This window comes from Aquila chrysaetos, chromosome 10 (genome assembly GCF_900496995.4).
Source record: "Aquila chrysaetos chrysaetos chromosome 10, bAquChr1.4, whole genome shotgun sequence".
NCBI classification, from domain to species: domain Eukaryota; kingdom Metazoa; phylum Chordata; class Aves; order Accipitriformes; family Accipitridae; genus Aquila; species Aquila chrysaetos.
Genome location: NC_044013.1, coordinates 4425660 through 4448590, shown reverse-complemented (window position 1 = coordinate 4448590; position 22931 = coordinate 4425660). Strand labels below are relative to the sequence as shown.

Below are 22931 nucleotides of genomic sequence, written 5' to 3'. Positions count from 1 at the left end.
TGTAGTTTCCTGGTTTTATTGACATCTGATAGGAGTTTAAAATCCAGTTGAATAGTTTTGTTGAATTTTGTCATGTTAGACTTTGTAATAATTCTGCCCTCCTCCTTTTAAGTCTTCACAGTTTTGCTCATTACCTTCCAGGTGGGTGTGGATAATCCTATTGCAGATGCGTGGATTCTCTGATCATATGAAAAGTTAAGGTATCCTATTAAATCTTAAAAAAAATTATATCCAGGGTCATACATTAGTGAGAATTCTGGAAATGTGAAGAAGAAATTTTAAAAGCTACTGAAAAAATAACCATTGACAACCAGCACAATTCATCCTATATTTGCTTACAGTTCTGTTTTATACATATATATGAAGTTTCAAACTCATTTATTCACTTTACTGACATGCATAACCAAGGGCATGATTCATAATGATTTGTCATCCAGTATTAGATTTAAAAAAGTTTAATTAATTTTTCATTAGCCACAGTTAATGATGGGCTTGTTAACTATCTTGAGGTGAAGCCAAGAGCTATTAGCTATATTAAGGACCAGTTTCAAGAAAATTACTCCTTTTATAGTCCCCAAAATGAGTTATAATGTTTTTTTCCCTTTCAGAAAACTGTTTTAAGGTATATAGATGTATTAAAATCTATACAGAAGACAGGCTTTGAGGAAAACTGATTGTGCAATAAAAAGTATCGACCAATTTTTGCACCAATTAAAATGAGATCAAACTGCTTGAGGATTATTCTAAAGAAATAGCCTTGTGAAATTAGTTACTAGTTCTTGTACATAAAAATCAACATATCAGTTTATTGTATAGCAGAGGACTGAACTAGGGCGGGTGACTATTTGGAGGAACTTCTTCACTGCCAGTAGACTTCTGCCAGTTGTTTTAACTGTGTGTCTTACTGAAACAGAAATCAGGGTTTGAACTGAAAATGTAATTGAAAATACAATTTAATTGAAAAATTAGTTTGTCCTGCTCTGTGGCCCCTGCAGGGTGGGAAGGCTGAGCATGGCAGTGGTCATTGTGCCATGATCTATGACTCAGAGAACTTGCAAAAGTATAAGAACTATGTATAAGTAATTAACATGTAAAAATGGAGGGGGCGAAGAAACAGAAATTATTCTTCTAGCAAAGCTCCTTCTGATTTGCAGAAAGAAGGATTACATTAAAAAATAAAATCAAAATCTTAAAAATAAGTGTCTAAACATAGAGTGCTGCAAGGTGAATAGTCTTAAAGCTTATTTTGAATAGATGGGAGGGACAGACCTATTGAAATCACTGAGAAAGGTGACTGCTTGGTAACTCTAAACCCTGTGGGTTTGAACAGGAATTTAGAAACCTAAATTTTAGCAAATCTTGACCAGAATCTACATTCAATAAAAATGTACTTAACTTATGTAAACAACTATATGAGAATGAAAATACTGTTTCATAAAAGATTTTAAATTCAGTTCCATTCCAAACTGCAATAGATTTTCAACATTTCTCCACAGCAAATATGCGAAAAGGTGGGAAAGCCATTTTCCATGGCTTCAAATGTTTTCATTAAGTTTTCTTCCATTTTTAATGTCACCATAACATATATAATACAACCCCAAAATGTTAGAAACTCAAACTGAAAGTTGTTTCAAAATTTAAATATTAAAAAAAAAAAAAAATATTTTTATCTTATGAGACCCTTTTACCCCTTTTTTCCTCAATGAAATTTCAATAAACTTGGCATGAATTTGACACAGCTCCAAGAGCTTCCGTGTGAATTTCAGTTGAAATTCAGACCAAAGCAAGCCCCAACACAATGACCGATGCAAGAAGGGAAGAGAGAACAGAGCAGAATCAGCCCCCAAGGATGGACCGCGTCCCCTGACATTTTAAAAGAAGATGTTTGGCCTCAAGCCGACAAACTTGGACAAAACTGACCTCATTCCTACAGCATGGCACTCCCCAAATAAAACGCTGCAGTCATCCAGTGCTTGTTCTGTGGACGTAGCATGGATTTATTTAACCACCTCTGGAATTTAACTGTGTGGCAGCGAGTTCATGAACCCAAATCCCACCTCCTGTTCCCCATTCACTGGGATTGCCGCTGTAATACCACTGTAACCCCAAACCCAACCGAGTTGCAGCCGGACTTCCCCCCACACACGAGTGATTCCGGCTGTGCACCTGTGCAGGTGGGATGCTGGATTTCCAGCTCTGCATGGTGCCAAGGTTCTCCATGAGCACTGCAGACACATCTGTGTAGGCAACACCAATAGAAAAAAGACATCATCCAACCTTAGGAAGTGCAAACGTGAGTATAGGGAATCTTTAACCTGACCCAGAAAGGAATTGTGGAAAATAAAGATGATATGCAGCAATATCTGGATGCACGGTGACCTTCCCATGTATATGGATTTCTCTCTATGAGGATGACCTAAACAAGTGCTTACAGCTCAACGGCAGGTGTGTGCAACACACAGCGTCTCCTCGTCCAAGGCCATTCTGGAAAGGCAATATTTCACTGAGAGCAAGAACATGCACTTTAAAAGCATAAAGAGAAGTATAAGACCCTCTAAATGTCTCGCCTGAGGCAATCTGTTTCCTTTCACAGGATTGCTCATGAAACAGGTCTACGAGGACTGTTCTTAGCACTTTCCATCGGCACTGGAGCGACGAGGGCACAGTTCTCACCCCAGATCCATGCAGAGATCCCAGAAATGCCGGTGGCTGCCGCGGCCCCATCACAGCTGTGTCTCCCGCATGTCCCAACCTCTCTCCCCTGCACATGGGACCACACAGCCACCCACCCCAACCCTGCGCAGAAGGTTCCTGCCAACCGAACCACGAGCTCTTCTCACCGCACGATGCAGATCCTATACCTTTCCAGCAGCTACACTACCAAATCCCACCCCAAAACTAAAGTCGAGAGCCGCACGTGCATCCCTGCTGATGCACTGCAAGGGTAGGACACAAGGTTGCAGGATCCTTCCTCCTGGAACGCCAGGCACGGGGTCCCCTCCACGGCTGGGCGTCCCTCCGCCTTGCTGCCTCCAGAAGGCTGCCTGTGGGGACACGCCGTTCACCCAGTTGGGGAAAGCTGCTGAACCAAATCTGTATATTCTAAAACGGGATGCTGAAATCAAGCCATATACAAGGAAGAAGAAGAGCTTATATAAGTAAGCACAAAAAAATGTATTTGTTTTAAGCCAACTGCACTTAACTCATGCTTAGATTTGCTACTGAAATATCCTGCTAGCCACCTTGTATTTCTACTGAAATGATCAAATATATTTCTCCGTCTTCACTTTGTGGTTTTTGACCTGATAAAACCAATGTATATGTTTGGTCAATACAAATATTTGGTCAATTTAAATAGCACAATGCATACGAGCAGAAAATACGTAGTTTGCTCCTCATAGCTCTTCAGTACGCAGTTACTTTTATGTACGTGTAACTGTGCAGCTGAAGAGGATGCATGGAAGGAGCAGAAGTAAAGGTGCACCAGTTACCTCAACACTGGCCTGTCTCACCATTTCTGTGCTTGACATTACAGCCTTAATAATGCTATTTTAAAGCAGGACTTTGGCAGGAGTAGAGGTATTGATAAAACTATCCAGTATTAGAGCAAAGTCTTGGTTATGTCTTGTGAAAATTATAGGCTTTTATTCCTCCCGTTAGCAATAGTAGGTGTCTGTCTATCATTTGTTAATCAGTCTTTACTGGATACTGTAGTGGAAAGAAAGAAATTGCAGATTTCACAGCTAAGCAGAAATAGGGGGAAACAAGCGTAGGTGGAGCCTCCTGGGTCTACACTGTGCTCTCGTGGACCTGGGAAGGGGAATGTAGGGCACGTCGTCTGCAAGAGCAACAGATCTTCACCCTCCATGTATCCTCTCGGGTCACCTTCTCCAAATGCCCCCTTATCTCTGCGACCCACAGCTTACATGATCCAGAGGGAGGTTTTTCCAGTGCAGACAAGTAAATTCCAACAACTTTGAAAAATCAGGCATTTGGCTTCTTAAAACAGAAATTGCTAGAGTTTTGGTGAAAATAAATTCCAGCTGGTTCTAATGAAGTGATGTTCTGTCCAACAACGCCTGGGCAGAAGCCATGCCTATATGCCCATTCGGGGAACATCAGGATACTACACTAAGGCTTAGGACTTACTAGGTTGTACAGATGTCAGAAATGAACTAGTACAATGTCCTGGGGGGGGTGGGGGAAACCATTTTATGACCTATAAACCACATAAAGAAGCAAAATCAGAGACGATTTCAGATGAAGATAGAGGAGAAAATGTGCACTGCTAAACTCCCAGCTTAATGTGCTGTATGTATATTCTGAGCGAGAGGACTAAATTTAGCATCCCTGCCAAAATTACAGCAAAGAGATTAGAAACATGTCCCCCAGTGTTGGTACCATTGCGTTTGGCACCGTCCCTCTCACACGACCCATTAGCTGTTCTGCCCAGGGCTCGCGCTGAGGACAGGGCCATGGTGTGCCACGTCCAGCACCTCCCAGAACATGTCAGGCAGTGAAGGATGGGAGGAAAAACCCTAGCAGCAACACTAACACTGATGTGGGAATTTGTCATGGTGACACTGATGGTACTGAGAGTCCTACATTGTAATGATTGGTTTACAATAAAAATTACTCCAAATGCTGGATCAGAAAAAGGATGGTTCGGTCCATCAAATCACTGTCAGCTGCAAATTAGGTTGCCCATCCCTAGGCAATGGGGAACATAATTGGCTTTGTCCATCGCCGGTTTTATTTTTATCTGTTCTGTTAAAGTCAGGCTCTTTCCTCACTCGCACTGGTACAAACAGAGAAAAAAGGGCTTAGTGCAGAAAGGCTCTTTCTCTCCTTACACCCGCAATAAATGGGGCAAGTTAGCCCTGCGTTTCTAAAATTAGCCAAAGATTCTTTGAGGGACTGCTTTCTGTCAGAGCGAGGTTACCTTCATGGAAGAAAGTAAGAACAAACGTGTATTTTAGCACATGGACTTCCAGGAGCCTTAGACTGAAACAAGCCTTAAACAAGAAGTGGCCAGTGCTCTAGTTCGGTCCTCAGGGTTACACAAGAGGGGCTGGGGGGGGCTGGAAATGTTCCTTTCTCTTTTCTAATCCTGTAAGTATCGCAGTAACTTTAAAACGTGCTATAATCTGCTGAAGACAGGATGGAAATACACACATCTAACGCCTCCCTTCCTAGGTACCGATCATTTTGACACTGTCAGTTGCAAGGCAAATTTGTTGCAATGTGGTGTCTTGGTGTTTCTACAAAATGTGATAATGTAAGATGAGGTTATGAAGTTGTGTTGGACTGAAATAACCACCAATAGACTTCACTGGGAGCATGTGAGCAACTCGAAACCATTACTACCCCCAATGTGTCGGGAGATGTTGCTTTTGTTGCCGGGAATACCTGTGCTACAAACTTGAAGTGGAAGTAGTCTTTATCCCCGGCGTGACATACAACTGTCAGACAGTCGAGAGTCTCTTTCCAACCCTCCTTCAAATTCATATAAGTTAGTATTCAGCTGTCTGTAAGCTCCAGATATTCCTATCTGGTTTCCTCCCTGTGCACAAGTTTTAAGACTATGCCCTTCCCTGGGTAGCAGAGCTTTCCTAACACATTTCCGTGACATTGCAGGGTACAGTGAGACCCAGAAGAGGAGAAAATCCAGTGAAAAAATAAATATAGCTAAGTAGGAGGGGGAACAATGTCTGTCATCTTAACCCGTCTGTCATCTTAACCTGGAGAATTTGCTGCTCTACTTACTTGGCTCTCCCTTTCTCTCGCTCTAACTTTAGGGCCATTTAGCAGTCACCTGTGTACCTGGGAAATCCGCTACCGTGCTAAAGGCTCGTCTAAGCCTTGGCTCTGCGTGGAGAAATAAGGGCATGCCTCAAGTGACGGGAGCAGGAAGGCAATCAGACCTATGTCTAACTAACCTTCATGTTGCACCTAGTATAAAAGAACTATGTCTGTGAATAACTACTCATAGGATTATGTTCATCAGCAAAGGCCAATAATTCAGAGTGAGGACAAATTGGAGACCTCTGTAAGGTACGAGTGGCTATAAAGAAGTAACAATTATTTATTGTCCACCTACTCCTGTAGGTTTGTGTCCTGTATCACCCTTGCCTTGCTGCGTATGTGCATGTATGGCAGAAATTATGCTGTGGCATTGCCTCAGCTCAACTGGGAGTTGCTGCAACTTCAAATGCAAAGCAAAGGGCAAAAAAATAGTTTGGAAAGATGCATATAATAATGATCAAGACTTAGGAAGAACTAGTGAAAGGTTGTTACTGTTGTTATTATTATTGTTGTTGTTGTTGTTTTTGTTATTTGTGATGATAATGATGATGCTATGATGCTATGGTAGGTGAAAATCATGGAGAGAAAGAGGTTTGCTTTGAAGATACCTACTTGCCCCCTGTCTCATCCTGGGCTGGGAGGCAGCTCTGCCGCTAACCTGGTGCCCCAATTTCTTCTCCTGGAAATAATAGAAATAATAGAAATAATTCTGGCATAGCCAAAACCCCGCATCTAACCTCAATAAATAAAGCATCCTGCGCTGGGGTATCACCCGTCTGAGAGCTTTGCGGCTCAGGACCGTGCCGCCGTTGCAGATGGGCTTCGGGGGGGTTTGCCATGTTAAGGCTTTCACGTGATGCTGTGTTTAGGTTGTCAGTGAAAGTCATGTGGATTAGTGTTCCCTGAAATCTCTCTAAGCAGCTTGCTCTAAAATGTGCTTTATGTGGATCATTCGGAAAACTGCATGAGACAAAACTTTAATTATTACTGTAAAAATAGATATATTTTTTTATATAATTCTGTTTAGCATGCACTTCTACACTTGGGATGTGTTGCTGAGATCTTTAATAATTTTTAAAAAGTCTGTAAAGAAATTCAAAATGTGGCCCTGCTCTACACTGTAAAATGAAAATCAGAAGCAAAAGCCTTTTACCTTTCTCTTTAATTGAATCCAGCTGGCCTCCTTCTACCCTGCCTTGCAGTCATTTACAGATATGCAAATGGTTTGAAAAAAATGTTGCCGTTTTCATCTGCATTGCACACCAGAAAATCAGACAATGCATGTCTTTTCATAGGTTTTTTTGTCAGTTCTGCCACTCTGCTGCTTTCATGTTTTAATCCAGTTTAACAGTACAGTATGTTTTAGTCATATATTTAAAAAAAAAAAAAAAAAAATCAGTCTCTACCTGGACAATATTGATGATGTCCCTTTGACAACCTGAAGACTTTAACATCTACAGGGTAATTTTTAGCAACACCTGTCAACACAAGGAGCAAAAGTGAGAGGCCCATGATTGCGGGGAGAAGCGGTGGAAAGGGATGGGAGGTCTGAAGCCCAAAGGGAGACGTGTGGCTCTGCCACTTGCGGTGGCTCCCGCTGCTATGGGCTGATGAGATACACCCAGGGCATCTCTCCCCTGTCCCTGCGCTCTCCGCTTGCTTAGATAGCTTACATCAGCAGCAAAAATCAGATTTTTCAAGATGCCGCAGAGCAAGGAGAGACGGGAATGGAGCCGTTTTGCTACCTGTGTGTGTTGGGCAATTGCCTGTGTCCAGTGTTGGCCCTGGTAGGACCCGCGTGCACTACAGGTCAGGAGTAACAGGCGTGTGGCAGTGATGCAGTTCGGCAGTAAAACCGCTCTGGCAGGGAGTTACAAAGGGCCTTGTCTGGCTTGTGTATTTAAGTTGGAAAACCGTTAAAGTTTGAGGGACTCTTCAATGGCATTTATGTAAGGCTGGCCCCAAATGGCTTCAGCAGGAATAGATTCTCCCCACATGACTTAAATGGCAAAAATATAAAATGACATTTTAAACAGTGCAATTTAACAACTTAGTATTACTATCTTTAAAAACTAAATAAGCAAGAAAACAAACAAAAAAAAGATTTTGCACTAAAAGGCACGAAAAATCCATAAGCCGGTGGGCTCTCCTAAGCAGCTGCTGAAAGAAGTGCCTGGTTTAGCAGGATGGGATACACCCCTGAAACCAGTTAGAGGATTATTTTGGACCTTTTGTAGAGAGACATCAAATGTTGGATCTTCCTTTATGTCTTATTTAGAAAAATAATGAAAAACACCTGTTAAAATTAGCAACCTTTGGGAGAACTATACTAAGAGTTTAGCTGGATTTATTATGCACTGAGACAGAGCTGTAAGTATGAAAAGGAATATTCACAAGTAGATTCACGTACATTGGTCACTGGTCAGAAACTTTTATGTGTATCGTTCTTTGTACAGTACCTTGCATGGAGGGAATCCTTGGCACTCCCACGGTGTAAATTATTATTATTATTATTAATCCTTATGTTAGACTATTTCCACATTCACAATAACCTCTGTGGGAAAGTGCAAAAGCTTGCTGGGTGGTGAAAACAGTTGCTGTAAACATACTTTCATTGATTTTTTTTTTCTAAAAGGGTTAACACCATAAAACATAATTAGCCTCGAATTTTCATGGGTCTGTTGTATATTTAGCTTGATATATTAACGTCACCTTGGCTGCAGCCTTTGCAATGGCACTGTATCTCTTAGGTCTTTCACTTTATTCCTTGATATCACTCAGCAAGGAAGGAAGGACAAATCAGACAGCATCAGCTTGAAAATACGTTCAGAATATAACAGCTTGATTGCTGCTGACCACCCAGAGGACAGGTGTGACACGTATTTATGGGCTTGATTTTAAACCAATATCCGTTCATTTCATTTATGAGTCCATTACATGTTTTATTTTGACAGTTCCACAGTGGTGTTCCTGCAGTCTTATGGCCATAAACTGTTCACAGTGGGTTGTGTAGCTTATTATTTGGTGTGTAGGCACTGTGCACCCCACAAGCTGATGAACTATGTACAATTTATTCATTGGATTTTAAGCCTAGTTAAATCAACAGCTAAAAGGGAGCCTTCCTTGCACTCTTGGAAACTTGTAACATTTAGGACTATAAAACTGGTTAGCAAATGCTGAGTATTGTTATGGATTTTACATTACAACATGGTACTCTCCTTTTTACACTAAGATTTTCATCTATATTCAGGAATCCCAATGCTCAGAGCTTTTTGTAAATATCCTTATAGTGAGATTTTTCCTAAAATTCCAGTTTCTGGAAGGTGACTACCTGTGAAGCTGGTATTTCTAGCTAGCTAACCAACTGGAGGTAGATGAATGGTACAGAAAGAAAGAAAATGAATAGAAAATAAAAACCCTAAACACAAGAACCTTGAAAAATTAAAGATACGTAAAATCATCCAACAGTGTAGGTTTGCGTGCATGTGTGTGTGTTTGTATACACATATATATACTTTCAGGATTATGATTTTAGGCAATTGCAAGAGTTCAGAGCTTGGATATGCTTAGAATATGACTTAGCCATGCATATACTGTTGAGCTAGAAACCTTCAGTTCTTTCACGTTCGTTCTTTTATGTCATTGTTTCTATTGGAATCTGGTTCCAAAACTGGTTTTTATTAAATTTTCCTACTGTATTTAATGAGGAGATGTATATTTTAAAGGGTGTAGTATAGGATCACAAACAGTTGACCCTCAACACGAACAATCACAGAAATGTAGGGCTTGGAGGATGCTCAGGGGATCACCTAATCCATCTCTGGGCCACAGGAATTGCCCTCTGACATTCCTGACACAGAACCTCACCTGCCTTTTTACAGGCCTCTTATGCCAGAGGCTCTGCAACCTCCTTAGCCAGTCTTTACCATCCTCACCATCAGAAATATCTTCCTAATATTTGGCATAAATCTGTCTAGCTACAAATTAAGGCCAACTTCTTGTTCTCTCTGTGATGCTATTTGTAGACAGCAAAGTATTCCCTGTATTTTTCAGCATATTTTTGTATAATTCAAAAGTACGACCATGTTCCTCCTACTCTTCCGTTTAGACCAGTCCTAATTTACTCTTTCCTCACAGGTCTTACTTTCTAGACCTCTGATCCTCATACATCTACATATAATGACTATCTGGATGTAGTGATCAAAAATGGTGGTTCCCACTGTTCCCTGGAAAAGAAATTCAGTATTATGTAAAATAGCAAAAAGACCTATCTCGGTGGTTGAAAAATGAAAAGCAGCTATTTTCCTCAGCTTTTCCCTCTTGTGCAAAATGACACTAGACAAGGAAATGGGGCTCTACTGCATGGAAGGGATAGCCACACGACTCAATTTTTAATGCCGATTTCCATTGCCTAAGTCAGAAGGCCAGCTGCCTCCTTCCCCGGCTGGTGGGAAAGCCGGAGAACAACACTCCTCCAGAGGTCAGTTTGGAGCCGAAGGCTGAGGAAGACACGCTCAGGTACTTTAGCTGATTCTGTTTCTCGCCATTTAATAATTTTAGCATAATAAAAATAATATCTTAAGTGCATGCTAATGTGTTAATGCATCATGCACTAGAAACCCAAGTATTACAGTATTACATGCTAGGAAAGATCCATGAGTTTAAGACCAAATTCTCTTTGGCCATTTTTACAGACATACATTAGTCCACAACTTCCATTACAGGTAACTGAAATCGGAGTGAGTCAGCTCATTTTGAACTTCATAGCTGAGCCCATTTAGGATGAAAGATCACCTCTTATTCATAACTAGGGGCTACTGTAAGACTTGTGTCATCAGGAGCGAAAAGAAAGGAGGGCAAGACTTGCAAGAGCAGAGAAGACATCATTCTCACCATCTCTTCCATGACTATTGAACTACTTTTTCTAAGAGATTAAAATGACTATCCATCTTGCTGCCTCTGAGCTGAATGATAAGGTCTATCTCTACGTCTTAACTGTCCTCAGAGAGGAACTGCACGGAGTGGTGCTGACAGGGAGCTTAGGAAAGGGAGGAGAGGGGGAAGAGGAGAAGTAGCTAACAGTAAACGGAAAATTTTGGCACCACTGGACTGGACGGAAGTGTCACCGTTGACATCACTAAAAGTAGGATCAAGACTGATCTAAAAAGCAATTTAGAATATGAGCTTTTCTTTCCAAATGAGCAGTAAGTGCCTTCCTTCACACAGAATTCAGTGCAGCAATAGTGCCTTCTATTACATTTTAAATTGATTGGCTTTATGGCCCAGTACTGGGGAATTGCCCTAGCATGATCTCGTCGGGCTCATGTTTCTAATTCTGGCAACTCTAAATCCAGATGCCCTGAAAATCCATGCTTTTGCTTACAGTGTGTGCTGTAGGGTAATCTCCGTTTTCGTGTGCCCAGGCAAAATAAAGGAACCAGGATGTATGTAAGATTAGCCCACAACGTGAAAAGAAAACCAAGCGAAGCAAACTAGAAATTGCAAAAGAAAATGTTTACACCCAGAGTGCGTACGTGTGAAAATAAACCATAACCATCATTCTGCAACAAGTGTTTCAGCTAAGAGAATTCAAACACTGGTTTTGCATTATCTAAGCTTTTTCTTATGGGAGCAACGAAGCAGTTATCATCTGGAGGTCTGTGTGCTGCCCCTGGGGGCTTTGGGCGATGGATGCAGAGATTTAGAAAACACAGTTCCAAGTCCATGTTCTTCCTTTGCATGGTCCATGTTCAGCCTCATTTAGGACATCAAAACCTGTACTTCTGCTCCCAGGTAGAAATAAGTCTCTGAACTGAAAAAAAACAGCTTTAAAAAGATGCAGTACGTTGTCATGAAGGAGGATGTGGCTGTATGGCTGCAGAATTGCCTATGTGAAGTATGGGAAGAGCTGAAGAAGCCCCTCTCTGCACTGGAGCAGAGCTCATAACTCTGTAGTTCGGATGGGAAGAGATCACCCTAAGGGAATTATTCTACCTTTGATCCACGCATGAAATTCTGGCTGCTGTCAAAGGAAGTTGTGCATGCCTAACCATGGCTGTATATCATTCTAATAAAGGCCAAAGAGAAGCTCGTATATAAGTGGAGTGCGAAGTTTTTTGACACTGGCTATAATAAATACCAGCACATTTAGAAAAAAATGCAGGCTTACGTGCCTGAGGTGGGAAAAAAGCTATAGCTGTGCCTGATTTACTGGAAGGAAATATTTAAGGCTGTTGAATCATTAGGTAAAAAACTGATCTTGAAATGTCAGGAATCGGTGAGGATAACTGAACTGTCAGTTTTGTCCATTAAAAACTCCCTTTTATTTTGCCTACTTTTCTCTTTTATTTTTAATAACAATCCATTAAAAATACTGCACTTATGATTTGCTGGTATTTGCTGTTCTATTTTAATACTATCCATTAGTTCTTTCCTCCTTTCTTTTTAATATTTACACATATCATCAAATACTGGGCAAAACTTCTCTACTGAAAAAATCCCATGAGTAAAAACCAATTACATATAGCTTGTTACTGAGGGCACGGCTCGGGTTTCTGTACAGCTTCAGTGTCCTTTTCAGTTTAAAGTAGCTGAGGACCTTTACATTAGAACCAGTCCACGATAATATAATTTGGTGCATTGTTATTTCTTAACTTCATCTAAAAATCATGCGTCAGTTATAGTCAACATAACTGCCCCGGGAAGAATCAACAGGTATTCCATAGGATAAATTATAACTGATAATGAGGTGACTAACAGTAAAAATTGTGGCCAGGGGCATCAGTTTGACATAAGAAGCTCTCCAGCCCAAAGGATTCCAGCTGGAGAAGCCCGGTTTCAAATTCTTACATTTCCTCCATTTCACGTGTATTCACCAATGCTTATGCAGTTCCAATAATCTGTGCCTGTACTTATACATGGTGTGTCAAATACCAGGACTGTATGCAGGAAAGGATACCAGCCTTCAGCTGAGCAACCAGTAACAGGCTGAAGGTACCTGAGGGCCTCCTGCAGCAACCCTGGAAGTCGAAAGAAGGACTGAACCTTGGCCCGAGTTCTCACCGTCCAAATGTGATCCTCCAGCTGGCAATGAAACCTTCGCATTGACTCGAGGGGGACAGGACAGCCCTCTGCATCGAGTTCGGGTCCCCTTGAAATGAGTCTGAACCGTTGATGTAATAGCAAGGGAGGTCGTGGTCCCTGAAACAGTGCTGGCACAATGTGACATAGATCTTAACAGAAATATTCTCCTCCAAAGAAGGACTGTAGGTAAATTCCACCTGGTAATTTTGTTTCTCTGTCTGTTTGGTAAATGAACTAAGTAACAGAGAGGGAAAAAGAAAAGTTAAGCTTCATAAACTGCTTCACTAACTGCTATGCAGAGAAGGTTCTCTATTCTGATTTTCCTCTATCAACTACACTAAATCACTAAAATTTCTCAGTTTGAACAATTTGTAATATACAAAACCAGGAATATTTGAAATGTTCTTTTAAAAAAAGAAAAGGAAGGGGCGGGCGGAAATCTCAATTTTAGATATATTTATCTGAGCACACCAGACAAATGGAAATCTCTTGGGGACACAAGAGGGGTCACCAGACCAGTGAAGGAATTTTAAGCCCTTGCTCCGCGAGGCTCAACTTTGAACCCAGCCCAGGCAGACCGATGGCGTTATCAGGCGCCGGCCTCTTGCAGCCTTTGCAGCTATGAATGTTTCTGCCCAGGACCGCTCTCTGCGTGCTGGAGAGCTACAGCACTGTATTTTCCACAGCCCAGCGTTCCGGCCTTTTCCTCCTAATCCGAGGGTTTCCATGTTACATCGACGAGGCCCCCAAAGGCCGGGTGCCCCGCGGGAAGCCGCCTCCGAGCCGCGGGCCTTGCCCTGCACCCCGACGGGAGCACACGAGCATCTCTCCCCGGAGCACCCGGCTGGCAGCTCTCCCAAACGAGTGCATGTGGGCTTTGCGTCACGGATTAATCAGCATCGCAGTCTCGCTCGTGCCTCTCTGCTCCCCCTCCCACACTTGGGTTCCCACATGTTCACCTGCCCCGATAAATGGCAGCTCGAGGCGATGCCCTTGCCTTGCCGCCGGCGTGCAGCGAGCTGGGTGCGAGCGCACGGCAGGAGCCGGCTTTGCCGGGGCTTTTAGGCAGAAAAGCAGCTGGAGCCCAGGCGCTGGCTGTCTCTAAAATCTTTCAACGCTCGGATCCAGAACCTCTGAACTACTCTCTAGCTTTAACAAAATATAGAGAGCCAGGAAGCAGCTCCCATCTATAATAATTACAAGAGAGTTTCCCTTGCCCTTGCGCTATTTATTGCTTTTGCCCTTACCATAGATTGCTCGAGACGGAAGAGACTATTAAAGATCAGAATATTTCTTTCTGGACAGGCAGGGCGAGCTTTGGTAGAAAACTCCCTCTTTCTCTCAACCGTTGCCACTTCTATTAGAAAGCGAAGGGGCTGGTTTGCACTGCAGACTGAATGAAGCATTAAATGACTGCGTTGCAATGACTGCAGTGGGGGGAATGGTCGCCTCCAGTGGAAACGTAATGCTGTAATGATACTTTCGGAAAGGTACAATAATTGTTCAAGTGTCCTTTTCTAATTTGTCACAAAAGTTATCCGTGGCTTCTCTCTCCCTTATTTTCACAAGGCTGTCCGGGGGGAAAAGGTGCGTATCAGTAATTACAACTGAGGCTGGAAAAAGGCAGCCAGGAGGGCACCTGCCAGCCTCCCACCCAGACGACACGCATCTTCACCGACTCCCCAGCTCCAGGACAGGCTTTTGCAAGGAAATAGCTCGCTTTCCAATACTAATAATTATTATTAATAACCGAGCGGTGTCCTAATCTTGGTTACATCAGTCCTCCGTACCCTTAGCCAGAGCTCCTGCCAATCACACTCACGCTGGTCTCGTTCTCAGCAGGTTGTGTCGACGAAACGAGCAGAGACAGCAAGGCTGGGAGCTGCTTGGGCTGGAGGGAGATGTGGGGGAATGGCCCACGGCGATTTCTGTCTCCCGGCGTTGGGGGGGGGACGGGGACGACAAGGGGACCCAGGTCTCTGAACCCAGGGCGAGCTCAGATCTCCTCCTCATCCCTCTGCGAACCTGTGGGACGCAGAAAGGATGCCAGCGGGAGGTGAGGGCCGATATCCACCCCCTCCGCTCCCCTGCCCTTCTTCCGAGGGCATCCCGCGGGGGCTGCCCCGGGTGACAGCCGAGCAGGAGGCGAGGGGAGTGCGGGCAGCACAGCCGGCCCAGGGCCGGGCCGGGAGCCGGCGGGATGTCCTTGGGACATGCAGCCAGCCCTGCCTGCGAGCAGGGGGACCCGGCGGGGACGCTGCCATCCCCGAGGAGCCCTGCAGCGCCGGCTGATTTGCATTCAAGGGCCATCCCCCCCCCCCCCCCCCCCGCCCCTTTCCTTCTCTTCTCCAGCCCATCTGCGAAACTTGAAGGCAGAAGCCCTGAAAAGGATGACGAGCCTTATTCGGTGGCATTTCGGAAAGTTGCCGGCCGGGGGAAGCGGCAATGCAAGGTCAGGGCAGGATGGCTGCAGCCCCCCCCCCCTCTCCCCTCCCTCAATCCCCGCCCGGCACATCAGCATCAAGCCCTGCCCGCACGGAGCGCAGCACCGGCCGCTGCCACCCGGCCCAGCGTCGGGGTGGGGGGCACCTCACCCCCCCAAAAAAACCACAGCAGGGTGCAAGGGCGGGGGGGAGGAGTGTGCCTAGGTCATTTCTCCGAGTTGCTGCTAAAGCCGCCGGGCGAGCTTGTTACCAGAACAAACTGTCGTGATTTCCCCTTTCGCCCTTTTTCTCCGCCTTCCCCCCCCCCTCTCTTTTTTTAAAGGGGGGTGCCAGGTGCATGTTGCCTGCTGGTACCCCATCTTCCTCCCGCGTCAGAAAAAATGAATGATGCAGCAATTTAATTAAGGAGGGAGCGGTGCGTCCATATTGCACCGCTGAAGAAGAGCTTCTCAGGCTGGGAAAGATGGTGCACGTCCGCGGGCGCGGAGGCAGCGCCCCTGCCCGCGGAGAGCGCCGTCGGGGGGGCAAGAGACCGCGGACCCCCCGGGCTCTCCCTTCCCGCACCTGCAGCTTTGCCCGTCAACTTTTTCCTACCGAGCCGCGGTTCCAGTTAAGTCTCCTCCCGGCCGACTTACCCCGGGCGTGTGGGAAGGGGAGTTTGGGTTTAAGGCGAAAACCGGGAGCGGGGGCGGGCGGTGGGGGCTACCCCCGGGGAATTACGCGGGGGTTCCCGCGGGGCGCGCAGCCTTTCGGCCCCGCCGTGCCTGGAGATACGCGTTGGATGCGCGCCCGCGGATGGGTGCGGACACGAAGGGGGGGGGGGATGCAAAAGGCATGGCGGGGGTCACCTCCTTCCCCGACACCCCCCCCCCCCCCCCAGCCTCGGCGCATCTCGCTCGCCAACTTTCAGCCACGGGCGAACCCGCGCAAGCCTCCCTCCGCGGATTCCCCCCCCCCCGGAGCCCCCGTTACCTGCCTGCGGCTCCCGGGGCGGGCAGATACCGGCCGGCGGCGCTGCCCTCCGCGGGCGCGGTCCTCCGCCTCCGCGCACATTCCGCGGTAGCGGCCGCGCCGGGGTTGGAAGGATGCGAAAGGTGCCGGGTGTTTTCCCCCGAGGTTTTTTTTTGGTTTTTTTTTTTTTTTTTTTTTTTTGGCTTTGCCTCCCTGGCGGGAGGGAGGCAGCTGGATCCTGGAAAAGGCGGAGAGGCTGGAGCCGCGGCGACGGCACCGGGACAGGAGGGAAGAAGGAGAAACCGAGGGAGAGGAGGACGGGGAGGAGGAGGAGGAGGAGGAGGAGGAGGAAGAGGCGCTGGCAGCGCAGGGGTGCGCGGCGGGGGGGAGCCGGGGTGGCCGGGCCGGGACAGCGGTGTCCCTCTCCGGGGCCCACCGGGCTGCTCCCCGCCGCAGCCCCGGCAGCTCGGCTGGAGCTTGCGGTCAGAGCATCTTTGATTTCCTCTAGAGTTGGGCTTTTTTTTTTTTTTTTTTGTCTTTTTGGGGTTTTTGTTTAGAAAGGGAGGGGGGGGGGTGCAAATTGTGACCCATCCCGGCGGCTTTTTCCTCTCTGCTTCTTCTTGGGTTTTTTCCTCCCCCATCCGCTCGTTTCCCACTTCCCTTCCTCTCCGCCAACCAGCCCCCTCCTTCCCTCTTTAAAAAAAAAAAAAAAAAAAAAATTAAAAAAGGCAGGGGAGGGGAAAAAAAAAAAAAAATGTATAGTCAGGGCTTCCCAAATGCGCGCCCCCGACCCGGTGCCAAGCGCGCCCCCTTCATTTGTTCCCCTTCTTGAAGCTCATTTTCATGACGTGGAAAAGCCTGATCCAGGGCAACAACACCACCGCACACACACGCACACACACACACGGACACGGACACGCACACACGGACACGCACACACACACGCACGGAGAAGGAGAGAAGCCCGAGATCCTCCGCCGCGCCCCAGCCCTCCCGCTCCGCGCTGCCGGTGCCCGGAGAAGGCGGCGGCGGTGCTGGAGCCTGCAGCAGCCCCTCTCCTCCCTCCTCCATTGAGTGTGCCAAACAGCAGCTCTGCATCCTAAAGAAGATCATTGAGGGGCTCATTGCATTCCCAGCACGTCTCAGGCTTGCTTTTTTTTTTTTTTTTTTTTTTTTTTTTTTTGCCTTTTTTTTTTTTTTTCCTTTTGCCTCAGCTTCAGCAGGAGTAGAGAGAGAGGGAGAGAGAGAGACACAGAGAGGGAGAGACAGAGAGAAACCAGCAATCTTTAAACTCGAGCCTTTTTTTCCCCCTTCCCCTCTTTTTTTCTTGGTAACGATGTGCTAAAATCTCTCCTGGAAATCGGTAAGTACAACCTTTCTGGATCCCTTTTGTTTCCGCCTAGGGTCAAAGACACCCCCTCTTCCAAAAAGAAGATATAATAATCCTCTTTATTTATTTTTTTATTTTTTATTACAGCCCTTGCAGAAGAGAAAGAACTTAAGTGGCTAATATTTTGTAAAGGAGACAGAGAGACTGATACTGCAATGTAGCTCTCATCTCTCTCCCTTCTTCCCAATTAGATGCTGGTTTTAATTGCAGAGGGTATTTCTCTTTTCATGCTTTCAACCATCTCCTCTTTCCCACAGGGGAGGGTTTCATTTGCAAGTTGATCCTCAGGATTTCTGTTCCTCTGGCATTTCTCTCCCCTAAATGCATCTTTCTGCTCTTAAGTTTGCGGATGGGGGGCAAAATTTTCTAGTTCTTACACGAGGAAGGCAAAAAGGACCTTTTCTATTGAAAGATTCAGACTAAAAGCAACGATCGCTCCGAATAATTCTAATGGGCATTTCAGTGATTCAAGGAAGGCTGCATCACCGCCGTTATTATTACCATCCTTAGCATTTCTCTGTGCCCGTACATTTAAAATCTCTGGTGAAAGGAAGGGTGAAACCATATGTTGAAGGAGCTGCATCTCATTAGTACAGTGTTATTTTCACCTGATTGGAGAAGAATGGTGTCTTCATTCGGAGACGTATATAGTAGGATAGATAATTTATCGGCTGGTAAGTGTCAAGGTATTTTTTCTTCCACTTTCAGCTTTTTAACCGGGTCTCCTGCTTGGTCCTGGGGGCGCAAAATACCCTAATCCGAGGCAGGCTGAGCGTTTCCATCCTAGGTGCCTCTTCAGCTGTCACTTCCCTTTAGATCTGCTGATCGCATGGGCATGTGCTTTAGAAAGATTAATCATCTCTAAATGCTTTAATCAGCTAAAATGACTAATATGTGGTATGTATTTATCTGATAATATACCAGTTGCATTAATTCATCGGCGCATTTGAAAGGGGAAGATTTTTCTTTTACCTCAGGGTTGTTAACCGTTTACCGTTTTAAAGATGCTGTGGGGATTTCTGAAGGGAACCGTTCTGCCAGGGACATCAGCAAACCTTGCACATTCCTTCGAACTTACGTATGGCATATATTGAGCCGGGAGGGAGAGAGATTCAAGGACCGAGATTCAATAACTTTGGGAGTTTGCATGTATGAAAGATGTAGTGCGACACTGGAGAAATCGACCCACTGGTACTTCCCCCTGTAGCCAATGCGGGCTATGATGGCTACAAAGACTAAAATTGCAAGCGAGTGTGAAAGCCGTGTAGTTCCGAACACCGGTCCTACGGTGGAAAACACGCAAAGACGCAACACGTTCAGAGCTGTGTGCTCGTGTTGCTGTGTGGGGCTGCATGTGCCGTCCTCTTTATAGGTGGCATTTACCAAAGGGGGGGGAGAAGGGCGGCTGATATCGCGTGATTAAACCTTCTACCATCTCTTAAGTGTAAATCGGGGCAAGGCTCGCCCACCCGACCCCCCTAGAGTTGGCTGTGGACGTCTGGCCAACAATTGCTGAACTTTCCAGGAGCCTAACCCGAGTCTAGCAGGTAGGGGTTTAGTAAAAGGAGCGGGGCGGGACAGAAATACTGAAATCTGCATTTTTCTTCCCGTTGCAGTTTTGTAAACACCAACAAACGATGAAACCTTCCACGGCAGAGACGCTTCATAAAGGGAGGATGTTGTGGATAATTCTTCTAAGCACAATTGCTCTAGCATGGACTACACCAATTCCCTTGATAGAGGACTCGGAGGAACTCGATGAGCCCTGCTTTGATCCATGTTACTGTGAAGTGAAGGAGAGCCTTTTCCATATACATTGCGACAACAAGGGATTTATAAATATTAGTCAGATAACAGAGTCGTGGTCGAGACCTTTTAAACTTTACCTGCAGAGGAATTCCATGAGGAAATTGTACACCAACAGTTTTCTTCACTTGAACAATGCTGTGTCTATTAACCTTGGGAACAATGCCCTGCAGGACATTCAGACGGGGGCTTTTAACGGGCTCCGAGTTCTGAAGAGGTTGTATTTGCACGAAAACAAATTGGACATTTTCAGAAACGACACTTTCCTGGGTTTGGAAAGTCTGGAATATCTGCAGGCAGATTACAATGTCATTAAACGGATTGAAAGCGGGGCGTTTCGAAACCTGAGTAAATTGAGGGTCCTTATCCTAAATGACAATCTTATCCCCATGCTTCCCACCAACTTATTTAAGTCCGTGTCCTTAACCCACTTGGACTTGCGCGGGAACCGGCTCAAAGTCCTTTCGTACCGCGGGATGTTGGACCACATTGGCAGGAGCCTGATGGAGATCCAGCTGGAGGAGAACCCGTGGAACTGCACGTGCGAGATCGTGCAGCTGAAGAGCTGGCTGGAGCGCATCCCCTACACCGCCCTGGTGGGGGACATCACCTGCGAGACCCCCTTCCACTTCCACGGGAAGGACCTGCGGGAGATCAAGAGAAGCAAGCTCTGCCCCATGCTGTCCGACTCGGAGGTGGAAGCCAGCCTGGGCATCCCTCAGCTGTCGTCCAGCAAGGAGAACGCGTGGCCTACGAAGCCTTCCTCCATGCTGTCCTCCTTCCATTTCACCGCTTCCTCTGTTGAGTACAAAACGTCCAACAAGCAGCCCAAGCCCACCAAGCAGCCCAGGGCGCCCCGGCCTCCCCCGACGTCCCGCGGCCTGTACCCCGGGCCCAACCAGCCGCCCGTGGCCGCCTACCAGACCCGGCCCCCCATCCCCATCATCTGCCCCACCGGCTGCTCTTGCAGTTTGCACATCAACGACCTGGGCCTGACGGTCAACTGCAAGGAGCGAGGGTTTCACAACATCTCCGAGCTCCTGCCCAGGCCCTTGAACGCCAAGAAGCTGTACCTGAGCGGGAATTTGATCCAGAAAATCTACCGCTCCGATTTCTGGAATTTTTCCTCCTTGGATCTCTTACACCTGGGCAACAACCGGATCTCCTACGTGCAGGACGGGGCTTTCATCAACCTGCCCAATCTCAAGAGCCTCTACCTGAACGGCAACGACATCGAGCGGCTCACCCCGGGCATGTTCCGGGGCCTGCAGAGTCTGCACTACCTGTACTTCGAGTACAACCTCATCAGGGAAATCCAGCCGGCGGCCTTCAGCCTCATGCCCAACCTGAAGCTCCTCTTCCTCAACGACAACTTGCTCCGCACCCTGCCCACCGACGCCTTCGCCGGCACCTCCCTGGCCCGCCTCAACCTCCGCAACAACCACTTCTTGGCTCTGCCGGTGGCCGGGGTGCTGGAGCACCTCCACGCCATCGTCCAGATCGACCTGAAGCTCAACCCTTGGGACTGCACCTGCGACCTGGTGCCTCTGAAGCAGTGGCTGGAGGCCCTCAGCTCCGTCAGCGTGGTGGGCGAGGTGCTCTGCGCCAGCCCCGACCGCTTGGCCCGCCGCGACCTCCGCTCCCTGGAGCTGGCCGCCCTCTGCCCCGCCGCCCTCCGCCCCGCCGCCGCCGCCGCCGCTTCTCCCCCCGCCGCCGCCGCCCCGCCGCCTCCTCCTCCTCCTCCTCCTCCTCCTCCTCCCGCCGCCACCGGCGCCGCCGCCTACGAGCTCCCGCCGCCCGCCGCCGTCCCCCTCTCCGTCCTCATCCTCAGCCTCCTCGTCCTCTTTTTCTCCGCCGTTTTGCTCGCCGCCGGCCTCTTCGCTTTCGTCCTGCGCCGGCGCCGCCGAAAGCTGCCTTTCCGCGCTCCGCGGGGGGAACCGGCCGACCTGGGCGGCCTGCCGCTCCGCTGCCCGCGGCTCTTCGAGGAGGGAGGCGGCGGCGGCGGCGGCGGCGGAGGCGGCGGCGGCGGCGGGGGGGGGGGAGCGCTCCCCGGAGAAGGCGCCCCCGGCGGGCCACGTCTACGACTACATCCCGCACCCGGTGACCCAGATGTGCAACAACCCCATCTACAAGCCGCGGGAGGAGGAGGAGGAGGAGGAGGAGGCGGCGGCGGGCGGCGGCGGCGGCGGCGGCGGCGGCGGGGAGGCGGCGGAGCTGCTGCGGGGCGGCGGCGAGCGCTTCGGTCACCGCGGCGTCGCGCAGGAGCCGGGCACCAACTACCGCACTTTGCTGGAGAAGGAGCAGGAGTGGAGCCTGGCCGTGTCCAGCTCGCAGCTCAACACCATCGTGGCCGTCCATCCCCAGCACCCCGCGGGCGGAGGGCTGGCGGCGGGCGGAGGCGGCGGGGGGCTCGGGGGAACGGCGGCGGCGGCGGCGGCGGGGGGAGGAGGCCCCCCGCGGGACCGCGACCGCCCGCCGCCCTGCGCCGTGGGCTTCGTGGACTGCCTGTACGGCACGGTGCCCAAGCTGAAGGAACTGCACGTCCACCCCCCTGGCATGCAATACCCGGACCTCCAGCAGGACGCCAGGCTCAAAGAAACCCTGCTCTTCGCGGCCGGCAAGGGCTTCTCAGACCACCAAACCCCCACAAGCGAATACCTCGAGTTAAGGGCCAAACTCCAAACCAAGCCGGATTACCTCGAAGTCCTGGAGAAGACCACGTACCGGTTCTGACCGCCGCCCCGCCGCCCGCCCCGGCACCGCCGCATGCGAGTAGAGGATACAGCTGTGTGCTCTCCCCCGCCAGATGTGCGCGCTGCGGGGAAGGGCCGTTCTCAGATCATTAATCGACGAAGTGCCTTCGCAGACTTTTGCCAGCAGATGTTAATCAATCATTATTTTTTATACTGAAACTGAGACTTTGACTGTGCCATGTCTAAGGTATATTATTATTATTATTATTATTATCGGGGATCTTTGTATTGATCCTGATTGAGTAAATCCTATGTGTGTCTCTCACTCCTTTTTCTTTTTTTTTTTTTTCCTTTTTCATTTGTTTTCTTTATTGTTTTGTTGTTGTTGTTGTTGGTTGGTCGGTTGGTTTGGTTTGTTGTTCTTTTTTTTTTTTTTTTCTTTTCCGTTGCAGTAAACTTCCTTTATATTTTCCCTTGGAGGGGAGGGGGAGGGAAGATGGCATTTTGTGGCTTGCTTTCTTCTTGCCCATCATGGCACAGATTCTGTACATTTATTTAAAAAAAAAAAAAAAATGCAAAGAAGCAAACGAGCGCAGTTTGCTGCATGCCTGGAAACTGCAAGAGGGAAGGGAGGGGAGGGTCTTGCTCGAATGTCTCACTCCGGTTTCTCTCCCTCCCTCGCACGCACACTCACCCTCACCCTCACCCGCCACCCCCGCCGCCAGCCCGGCCCCTCCGCGCAGCGCCCGCCGCCGCGCA

The 22931-nt window shown here is 47.8% G+C and overlaps 2 protein-coding genes across 4 annotated transcripts; one reads left to right on the top strand and one right to left on the bottom strand.

Moving 5' to 3' along the window:
• Positions 1-17338, bottom strand: LOC115346925 (WAS/WASL-interacting protein family member 3-like). 3 transcript variants are annotated; one of them, XM_030027562.1, is made up of 3 exons: positions 16305-17338; positions 12764-13106; positions 1-179 (listed from the first exon to the last, which is right to left on the bottom strand). In XM_030027562.1, the coding sequence occupies exons 1-2, from the start codon at positions 16922-16924 to the stop codon at positions 12770-12772; spliced, it is 957 nt and encodes a 318-aa protein (XP_029883422.1). In that variant the 5' UTR covers positions 16925-17338; the 3' UTR covers positions 1-179; positions 12764-12769. The 3 variants fall into 3 exon arrangements, with proteins under 3 accessions (XP_029883422.1, XP_029883423.1, XP_040982592.1); XM_030027563.2 differs by lacking the exon at positions 1-179 and adding an exon at positions 4414-6484 and having other exon boundaries at positions 12868-13122; XM_041126658.1 differs by lacking the exon at positions 1-179 and adding an exon at positions 4414-6484 and having other exon boundaries at positions 12868-13106; positions 16305-16655.
• SLITRK3 (SLIT and NTRK like family member 3) lies at positions 17331-22322 on the top strand. The gene is given in 2 exon segments (XM_030027561.1): positions 17331-21509; positions 21511-22322. Coding segments are annotated over 2 exon segments (2901 nt in total). The 5' UTR covers positions 17331-19310; the 3' UTR covers positions 22213-22322.
• Positions 22323-22931: the final 609 nt, after the last annotated feature.